The sequence below is a fragment of the Mytilus galloprovincialis genome, chromosome 5 (genome assembly GCF_965363235.1).
Source record: "Mytilus galloprovincialis chromosome 5, xbMytGall1.hap1.1, whole genome shotgun sequence".
Classification (NCBI taxonomy): Eukaryota; Metazoa; Mollusca; class Bivalvia; order Mytilida; family Mytilidae; genus Mytilus; species Mytilus galloprovincialis.
In genome coordinates, this window is record NC_134842.1 from 53,288,188 (window position 1) to 53,299,075 (window position 10,888).

General features: G+C 31.4%; 1 protein-coding gene across 1 annotated transcript; it reads left to right on the forward strand.

Moving 5' to 3' along the window:
• The first annotated feature begins 651 nt into the window (after positions 1–651).
• Positions 652–10,583, forward strand: LOC143074073 (uncharacterized). Its single transcript, XM_076249621.1, has 4 exons — positions 652–949; positions 1,648–1,877; positions 4,187–4,418; positions 8,461–10,583. The coding sequence occupies exons 1-4, from the start codon at positions 733–735 to the stop codon at positions 10,581–10,583; spliced, it is 2,802 nt and encodes a 933-aa protein (XP_076105736.1). The 5' UTR covers positions 652–732.
• The last annotated feature ends 305 nt before the right edge of the window (positions 10,584–10,888 follow it).

Consider the following 10,888-nt stretch of genomic DNA (forward strand, 5'->3'; position numbering starts at 1 on the left):
GGCAGTTCTTGGGTCAATACGATCCTTTATTGCGTTATCAACACGTATATTATTTACAAAAATAGTTCAAAATCTACAGTTTTTTTCCCCATTTATATAAAGTACGACAACCTGGTGTAATGACAGTGAACTAAATTCACTGCTAACATGCGAAACATTTGAGGTTAGTTTTTGACAGTAGTTTGATCAGTTAATTCATTTAGTTAAAGTTGCTTTGCCAAAAAATATCTACTATTCATTGTTTGAAGTTCAAAGACTGCTGTAATCGAAAGAATATGTGAAGTAAGTATATTTTTTTTTAGTTTGTACATTCTAAGGATGTTTTTTTGTAACGTTCAGTCAGATATTTTGAAATCTCGTTTTATACAAAGGTCATGAAGTATCATCAAACAATTTCGACCCGTAATCCCCTTTTCTTTTTTGATTTTATTTAATAGAGTTTTAAAAGGCCAATTTATTCAATCTTATAAAATCCTTTTTAACTTTTAATAGTTTTTAACTAAAAAATTTTGCCAATGGTAAATGTAATACAAATCTAGCTAGTTTAATTAAGTTTCTTTAATGGCATACTATCAATTTTTTTTTTCAGGAGGCAAAGCAGATTTTAGGATGGTTATTTTCCTCTTCATACGAATTACAAATGTCTAGTTTGATATCTACTTCAAAATAGTGACCATTATCATATAACTATCAAAGATCATCAGAGTTTGAATCCTGATTCAATCCATCAGAATGGAATCCATTTCTCAAGATGAAGAATATTACGTTCGAATGAGTTTATTACTAACTGGAATTGCTCCACGTGCAGTGAGGAAGTGTTTTGATAATGAATTTGCTCCAGCAAGTTTAGATGTCTCACTGAATAAAGAGTATAACAAACTGCGTGACATGCAAAAGAAACGGCGAATCAACCAATCACAGTGGAACCTCCTGTTTCCAAGACGTCCTGGTGAGTTTCAAATTTAACAATCTCTTGGCTCAGATTCCGAAAAAATCCCTGTCACAAGCTAGACATATCAATTTTGAAATATATATCTTATCACTCTCTGTATATAGATGAACCCATTTACAAAAATGAATTAAAAAATATATTGATTGCGTATATTAGTCATGGCTTAATTCGTCTCTGATTTGAACATTTCCATTCCAATGGTATCGCAAGCCTTCGGAATTTTCTATTTGTAAGGCTTTTGTTTGTTTTTTTGTATTTGTTTAATTTCCACTTTTTCCTAAAATCTTTTAAGAATCTTCAAAAGTCTTTAATTATACTAGCTATACTTGAATATCTATACAAGAAATACACTAAGAAACTGGCAACATGTGGCATTACTGCTTATGAGACGTTTATCAATCAAAGACCAAGGATAAAAGAAAATATAAGTTACATATGCTGTCCTCATCACTTACCAACCGTGGTGTAACATAATCAACATTTGAAAAGCATGTTCAAGTCATATTTTTTTCAATCTCTGTTAAGGCATGTATCAGATTTTATCAATGAATTTGAACAAAGGTAAACTACTGTTGTCTTAAATTAACATATAATTCATTAGATGATTCACCTACTTATCATTCGTTTCAATGGAGATGAATAAACTTTTGTCCTATCTTTGTATCGCTTATAATTTTATCTGATGTATTTACTAGATGTTCCAGATTCTAAAACTTTTGATGTGACGCTGATGATAACATTATTGAGGAACTTGACTTCAATGAACCCTCCCGTTTATGGCTTTGACAGTTTACCTGATGCAGCAGAGACAACACCATCAGCAGATTTAGCAAGAATAAAACACTACAGGAATTATTTGTCTCATACGGATAATGGTAAACTAGACGATACTTTCTTCAACACAGCCTGGACTGATGTAACTGGAGTAAGTTTAATAAGTTTCCTTCAGCTGATGTTAAATCACCAAGTTAACATCATTTGGCACTGTAATTCAAAAAATATTATTGGTTTAATGTGCTTTAAACACATAATTATGATATTTTCTACACGTATTAATTTGTGAAAATAAAGTGACTGTTTTCAATGAAATTTTCTGTTGATATTTACATATGATACATATTAAGATTTGGAAGTTGATTATGGACATAACACCGTTTGAACTAGTCAATCGTCTTTCCTCATGAACAAAACTCAACATATAAACAAGCAGAAAATTTATCTATGATACTAGGGTAATGGATTGGTCAGCGAGCAACGAGTTTCGTCTGCATGAGACTCATCAATTATGCTTGATTTAAACCGATTTTTTTTTAAATGATTGATTCTCACTGCTTATCCGTTTCGTACTTTATTTGGTATTTTTAACGTTTTGCTTCGATTGCCACTGATAGGTATTTTGTAAACGTGAAAAAAACGTAATATTCGTTTGAGTCCATTACCTTAGATTTCAAAATTTACCCTATTGTTGTTATTGCCATCCTATGACTTTTGAATTTATAACTTTCATTTTTGTTTCATGGATGAAAAAGTAACACAATTTAAACCAAATGATTTTTTTTTAATTATTATTTGTGTTTCTTTATTTGTCAGCACAAGTTATCATGTACTTCTGAGTTGTTGATTGTTCCATTTGGTGGAGGCTTTCTGTTTAAGATTTTCCTTGGGGTTCGGTATTTTGTTGTTTTCCTTTTGTTTTCAAGAAAAAGCAAGTAAACTATTTTTTTTATATTGTATTGTAACTTGTGAAAACTATGAACCCTGATACCAATTTGCAATGTAAATTAAGAAAATTCGAAGTTAATAAAATATAACAAAATATGGACAAATTAACTTGCAAAATATCAATTCATAAAAAATCTTAAGGAAATAAAGACACAAGTAATGGCAAAACTTACTATAACATCCACTTGATGCTCAGACATTTTTACAAAGCTGCCAGCTCTTTAATACTGAATTAGTATGGAAATATATATCCCATAAGCAGGATAAGTCGGTATATGGCTACTAGGGTGTGGACATTGATAATTTCAAAATTACAATCGTCTCGTTTGTCATAGTTTCTTGTACTCTGAGATGACTGCGTATGTCAAATTCAAGGTATAAGGGATTCAAATGAGGCAGAAGAAGCCGTGATTGTTGTTTCTCTTTTGATACTATCAACACATATATTGTCAATAATGAACTCCAGCATACTGATTACTTGTTCCTCTGTGTAGCATGTTTTAACTTTTTATTCCCTATTCATAAAATATGCTGTTTGATTTCCAAAGTTGATAAATTTAAAGTGTATGCTACCATTTGTATATTGATAAGCATTGTGGACTTTTTCTTTAGACGACTTTTCAATTTAAAATGTGGAATGGTGGTATACCGGATTGAAAAAGATTTTTTTTATTTAAGGAAAATTATCCAGAAGTTCTTTAAAGTATATATTTTAATCCACATATGGTTAATACCACCACACGAGTAAAAAGTTTCACAGTATCTATGAAGACCCTCTTTCACTGTAGACAAAATTGTAGTCAATCTAAAGGACAATTTTTAGCTGAACATGTAGATGTGACAACAATGTATCGTTGTTTGTATTGAATTTCGTAAAGCTTAATTATCCATTACAAACAATGTGAGTCCTCCGATTTGTTGTTCAATTTAATGTTCATTGATGCCATGACGGATGTCATTTATATATGTGGGATTATCTGAGTGCTCATCTATTCCTAATTCGTTTACAACTAAGATACTTGTAGTTGTGCGATTTACTCACAAAACAATGTTATTTGAAGCTTTTTTCCCAGGAACAACACCATGCTTAATGTGAAGATATGATAGACATTTCTTTGTCTTTGAAAACGGACTTTGGTCGATCATTCACACAGTTTTGCAACTTATTAATGCGACATTTTATCAGAGACATTATTGTAACTGGGTGACTTTTAGACATATGCATGAAGCTACTAAAATAGTGGTTACCAATTGACAGTTAAATGATTTTCGTTTTGGATTGGATCAGACCTATTACTATACACAGTTCTTTATTAAATGGAGAAAAGTTTTACCCTTTATCAGCAATTTATGCATTTTTCAATTAAACATACTGTCATATTTTTCTAAAGATCACTGACTGGACATGCTACTTAAATATTATGCAATGACGTCACTAAACTATGAACTTGGTGATTAGATTCATATGTAATATCAAAGACGAAATGCCATTATTCTCTGTGTATTTTACAGGCCATTGAAAGAATAGGTGGGCGGCCAATGAAGCAGGAATGTGATCAGCTGAAAACTAAATTCCTAGATCAAACCAACCAAGAAATAATAAGGGGCATCAAACGTTCAAATGATGAAATCAAGGATATAAAAAAATCATTTAAAAGAATGAAACGCTCACATTCTATTATGAGAAGAGAAATGAAAATAATAAAAACATCTCAACAGGATCCAGTACCACCGAATGTTAGAGGTAAGTTATAGTTGAAGTACTAAGACTGTTATCATCAAACTTACTTTGATTTTATTATCATCAGGAAGGCTTGTCTAGAAACATGTCTCGGCTTTACCAAGTGGGTACTTACTAATGTAAGAGATCAACAATGGTCTGTACACCTAATACATGTAAGTGGTAAACACAGGGATGTCAGGACAATATGTTGTCAAGGAAAGATAGTTTCATAATACCTTATAATATTAGATAAACACAGAAGATCAGAAAGATACACTGTGAGACAAAATATCATCCATGCGATGTCTTTTAAAAATTTGTAATGGAAGCGATAAACAGCTACAAGTAATGCAATTACATTGACAAAAGTGTGTAAAGGAAGATTTGTTTTATATATCGTATGTAAAAGTCATTTTAGATCTGGTCGCAAATATGTAGATTAACGGTAACGAAGGGATGTAAGTTTGATATGTTGAATTTTTAACAATGGTAAGTTGTGTAAATTCTAAAGATCGTCGTATTATGATTTGTCACAATCTGTTTAATACTTTTTAATTTCGTAATAGATATATGGCATGATTACTGATAAAAGTGCCACGCTCACAATGATTTTGTAATGCAACATTAGGATTTCTTTTACCTTAAGATGTCTTCCTTCAAGTGTTTTAAAGTTTTTTTTCATTTAAGCAAATCCTGTGAATTCTTTTTCCTATAAACAAAGCGTTTTCACATGATGTTTCTTGAAAAATATATTCTCTAAATTATAACCCTCTCATCATGAGATTATTTTACTTTGAATGCAGAGTTCAACACAATGAAAGTCAAAGTTAAGCCAGGACTTTTATCCAGTTTGGATTCTACATCATTTGCTGTAAAGATCACGCTGAGCTAATGCATTATTCCATGTTCTACATTAAGTATGTTTCGCTTCTTTTGTTATTGGCATTTTGTAAGATTTTTTGAAAGTCAGACTCCTATCTTTTTTCATGGTGACAATGTGAATAAGTCATTTAAAACAAACTCCATATCAACTTCATAGATAACACACGATGGTCTTGAAGTATAAATTCAGGGTATTGACATTGTTAATCATCTTTATTTGTGTCGTGGTATTCTTTTATTTGTCTTTGATGATATTACTTTGTTTACTGTTTGGTCTTGTTTTTATTAATAACAATTTGACTTGACTTTGTACTTATACATTCCGTCAATGTGTTATTGTTCTATGATAATTCACATATTTTTGTCTTCATTCATTTTTGCTAATGTGTTTTGCCTATATGACTTTTATTGGTTCTGTGCTACATATAACGTGGCTATGTACTTATTCATCCCGTTATTGTGCTATTTTAAAAAAAATGGTATTCTTGTCTTTCTTTTTTAATTAATGTGTCTATATTCCTTTTTATTGTTTCTTTGTAACATATGTTATGTGACTCTGTACTTTTACATTCCGTCATTATGTTATCGTGCTTTGGTAAATGGGTGTGTTCTTGTCTTTAATTTTGCTAATATGCTTTGTCTATTTGCCTTTTTGTGCTTCTTTGTTACATATTTGTTTGTTTTCATAGTGATTAAGATTATAACACAATGTTGACTGCTGTACCCCTATTTCTGATATTTTTACCTGTTATGTCTTTTTGTCGGTGTCATTAAAATGAAATTGATGCGACTGTCATAAGTGAGAGGTTAATGTCACATTAGGAAACGATGTGTCAAGTCAGGAATATGACAGTTGTTATCCATTAGTTTGATTCGTTTGAGCTTTTTATTTTGCCATTTGAATGGGGACTTTCCCTTTTGAATTTCGTCGGAGTTTTGTGATTTTTTTTATCTTATAAACTTATCTAAAACCAATTCATATACATGAGATTCAGACTGGTTAAGTCTTACCTTTATCTAAGAAAGTAGTCCTTAATCATAACAGAAAAACGATATGTATTCTTTATGTCAATCCTTAACTTCAACAACTTATATCCAATAAATAATAAGTGATGATACGCATTTCTTACATAATCATTCATTAATTTCTTATGTCTTTTTATAATTCCAATATGCAGTTAATGTACAATAAGAGTATATGAACATTGTGTAAGAAATTCTAATGTCATGTTTTTTACCCAGCTAGTTTGATCATATTGAAATATTGAAACCGCCGCAGGACTACTATACTTATTATTGGTTTGACCAATGTACTTGCAAATTTGCATAGAACAACTTAAACAATTTTAAAGCAGAGACAAACACTTCTTCGAAAGTTTACATTTAAGATTTTTTTTTTTATTTCATTACCTTTTTAGCAAACATTGTAATGTTTAAATCGTGCAAACAAAGCGAGTCTTAAGAAAATAAATACACCGCTATAGCATCAATGTTTTTTTCCAATATATACAAAATATTAGGGTGTATGGATTCGTGTTTTTGAATGTATACCGTCAATCCGAATGTTTTGTCTGTAGCAATTTCAAGATTCAAAGTTCATATATGTGATGTAAAGCATTTGATGGAAAAGGGCTTTGTCAAAACCGTCTCGTCCTTTTTCTAAAAGATTTATCGGAAGATACCAAGACAAAGTTGATTAATATTCCGTATCAATTTCACAAAAAAAATACATGATGGTTTTGAAGTATAGATTCTATCTATTGACGTTATCTATCATCTTAATAACGTATAATTTTGGTCTTTAATTTGTCTTTGTTAACTATTAACCTTTACTGTTTAGTCCATTTTTGATAATATCTTTTCAACCTGCTTCGTTACTTATACATTCTGCCATGGTGTTATTATACAATGGTTGTTTTTTAGCTCACATCGCCCAAAGGGCCAAGTGAGCTTTTCTCATCACTTGGCGTCCGTCGTAAACTTTAAAAAAAAATCTTCTTCTATAAAACTGCTGGACCATATTTAACTAAACTTAGTCGCAATCATCATTTGGATCTCTAGTTGAAAAATGTGCTCAATCACCCAACCAATCAAGATGGCCAAAATGGCCACCATGGCTAAGACAGAACAAAGTAGTAACATTTAGATTTTGGCTTATATCTCTGAAGTCTTTGGAGCAAATCTGACAGTGTAAAATTGTTAATCAGGTCAGGATCTATATGTCCTGAAATTTTCAGACGAATCGGACAATCCATTGTTGGGTCCATTGCTGTCCCTGTATTAGTAAGGTTAAGTAAAGTTTGTTGCTTTTGGTTATTATTATGAATATAATTATAGATAGCGATAATTTGTAAACAGCAATAATGTTCAGCAAAGTAAGATATACAAATAAGTCAACATGGGCAAAATGGTCAATTGACCCCATAAGGAGTTATAGTCATTAAAAGTCAAATTTATCATTTATCGTACATTTTTGTAATCTTTTCCAAAGTCTTCTTCTGAAACAACTGAGACAAATTCAACCACATTTGTGCACAACTAAGCATTAGGGTATATAGTTTTAAAAGTGTGTCCGATGACCCTGCATGCCAACCAGCATGGCAAACATGGCTAAGAATAGAAAATAGGAGAAAATGCAGTTTTTGCCTTGTATCTCTGAAACTAAAGCAAAAGTATAACGGTTGTTTTATTTCATACATCATTTGTAAATAAAAATATCATGTGAACGACTCAGGCTCCTTGGAGTCTCTAGTTTGTATTTTTGCTTATTTGCTTTGGTTTAATGCCACTTTGATTTTCTTTGCTGACATATTTGTTTGTTTTTATAGTAATTAAGATAAAAACACAATGTTAAACTATGTACTACTGTTTTTGACATTTTTATAACACATTGTTTTCAGTTCAATGGAATTAAATGCGACAGTCATACAACTGATAGGTTTAGCTCGATGAAAAATGAAAGTAAAAGATCCTAACGATTCCCTTTATTCTAACAAAACGATTTATGTACAATGAATCAAAAAGTACAGTGAAATCATTATAATGATAATTAATTAATTTGTAATTTAAGATTCAATGGAGCGGTTTTGATGAAATTATCGTACCAATATGGCCTTTTATAGTTTCTATGTACTACATACATGTCACTAGATGCTTAATTGACATTGAATTAACATTTCAGCAAAAATCAAAGAAACACTTAAAGCCTGGAAAGACACTGATGATAAGATGTTTATAAAAACAAGAGCTGCTCAACAGGTTCTCAAATGTATTCAAGAAAATAGTTGTGTAACAATTACTGCTAGTTCTGGTGTCGGAAAGACAGCAACACTCCGACACGTGGCTTTACAAATGGCAGAAAACAAATACGATGTTCTTCCTGTGACATTTCCAGATGACATTTTAAAATTTTATAACCCAAATAACATGAGTAAAAAAACAATGTTTATTGTTGATGATTTATGTGGAAATTATTCTTTTAACCAGGGTGAAATTAATATTTGGGAACCAGTTATTGATCATTTGAAAATGGTTCTTGAACGTAAACTCACAAAAATAATTGTAGCATGTCGGTTACAGGTTTACAATGATGAAAAGTTTGAATGTTTATCACTATTCAAGTCATGTGTATGTAATATTTTATCTAAGAACATTTGTTTGTCTGAAACTGAAAAGCAAGAAATTGCTAAGTTGTATCTCAAAGAAAAAACATCTGATATCAGTCAATACTATGATTTATATGATTGTTTTCCACTTCTATGTAAACTATATCATGATAATCCTAAACTTGAAGTTACAGATTTCTTCGAGAATCCATTTTCAGTTTATGAAACAGAAATTGACAAGCTACTCAAGAAAGGGTATCACACCAAATACTGTGCTTTAGCTTTATGTGTCTTCTTCAACAACAATGTGAATGAAGAAATGCTGATGGAAAATGTGAATGAAGAAACCAGAACTATTATCGAACACATTTGTGAGGCGTGTAAATTAAATAGAGGAACTTCAAGAACTATTCTTCTGGATGAACTTGATTCACTAACACATACATTTATAAAGAAGAAGAAAAACGTTTACAAGACGATCCATGGTAAAATATTTGACTTTTTGGTTTACTACTTTGCAAACAAAATAATGCATTGCCTGATCCAGAACGCAGATAGTGGTGTGATAAAAGAAAGATTTGTATTAGAAAGAAAGGATGACACGGAGCAATTTATTACTGTTATACCACAACAGTATCATCATATCTACATACAGAGAATGATAGATGACTGGGAAAACGGAAAAGTACAAGATGTATTCAGCAACATCAATATGAAGGTTCCTCGTTTCAGAGAGAAATTTCTGTTACATTTGAATACACTAGGTGTATCTCAACAAAAACAACTGGCACAAAGATGTAATGATAAACAAGAGTATGACGATTTTAGTTTAAGCCGTGTATATTATGCCGAATGTGACTATTGGAATTGCTCTAGTTCTGATGAGGATGACAATGATGAGGGGAGAAGGGACGAGGATTACTACCCTACTGCTTTATTACATTGTTGTTCTATAGGAGATGTTTCCTTTGTCCAGTGGTGTTGTAATCATGGTGTTGATATAAACGGGTGTACATATAGTGGACAATCACCTGTTTTGACTGCATGTGTAAATGGTCATATAAAAGTAGTACAGTTTTTGTTAGACAGTGGAGCAGATTTTAATCACTGTGATGACGAGGAACAGTCATCTGTTATGAAGGCGTGTGAACATGGTCATATAGAAATACTGAAGTTGTTGTTAGATAAAGGAGCAGAATTTAATCAATGTGACGTCAGGGGGCAGTCATCTGTAATGAAGGCATGTGAACATGGTCATACAGAAATAGTAAAGATTTTGTTAGACAGAGGAACAGACGTAAATACATATGACATCATGAGGAATACATCTTTAATGAAGGCATGTGAAAATGGTCATACCGAAATCGTAAATATGTTATTAAACAGAGGAGCAACATATAAATGTGTTAATTGGTTGAGTCGGTCACCTGTAATGATGGCATGTACACAAGGTCATACAAAAATAGTCAAGATGTTGTTAGACAAAGGGGAAGATATAAATACATGTTACGTGTTTGGCGAGTCACTTTTATTTTATGCTTGTGAAAGCGGCAGAATAGATATAGTAAAAATGTTGTTACACAGAGGAGCAGATTGCAATACATGTGATGTTCAAGGACAGTCTCCTTTGATGGTGGCTGTTGAAAATGATCATACAGAAATCAAAAATCTTTTGTTAGATACATTGGGAACTGTATAGACTGTATATTCTTGGTAAGATACCTGTAATAAAGGCTTGTGATTTCTAGTACTATGTATTCATTCATTTTCGTGTGTATCAATTTTCACTGATTGAGGAAAAGTTCCATTTTCGAGGTTTTGACAAATTCTGTATACAAGTTAATTTGAAAAATATATTGTTCATTGAACCATGAAAATTCTTGGTTCTACTATACCCACGAATTTCACGAAAATTTGTACCTATCTAATTATAATGAATCCACAGTAAACAAAAATGTTCAAGATGTAAATAAACAGAAGACTAGACTGTAAATGATCTAATAA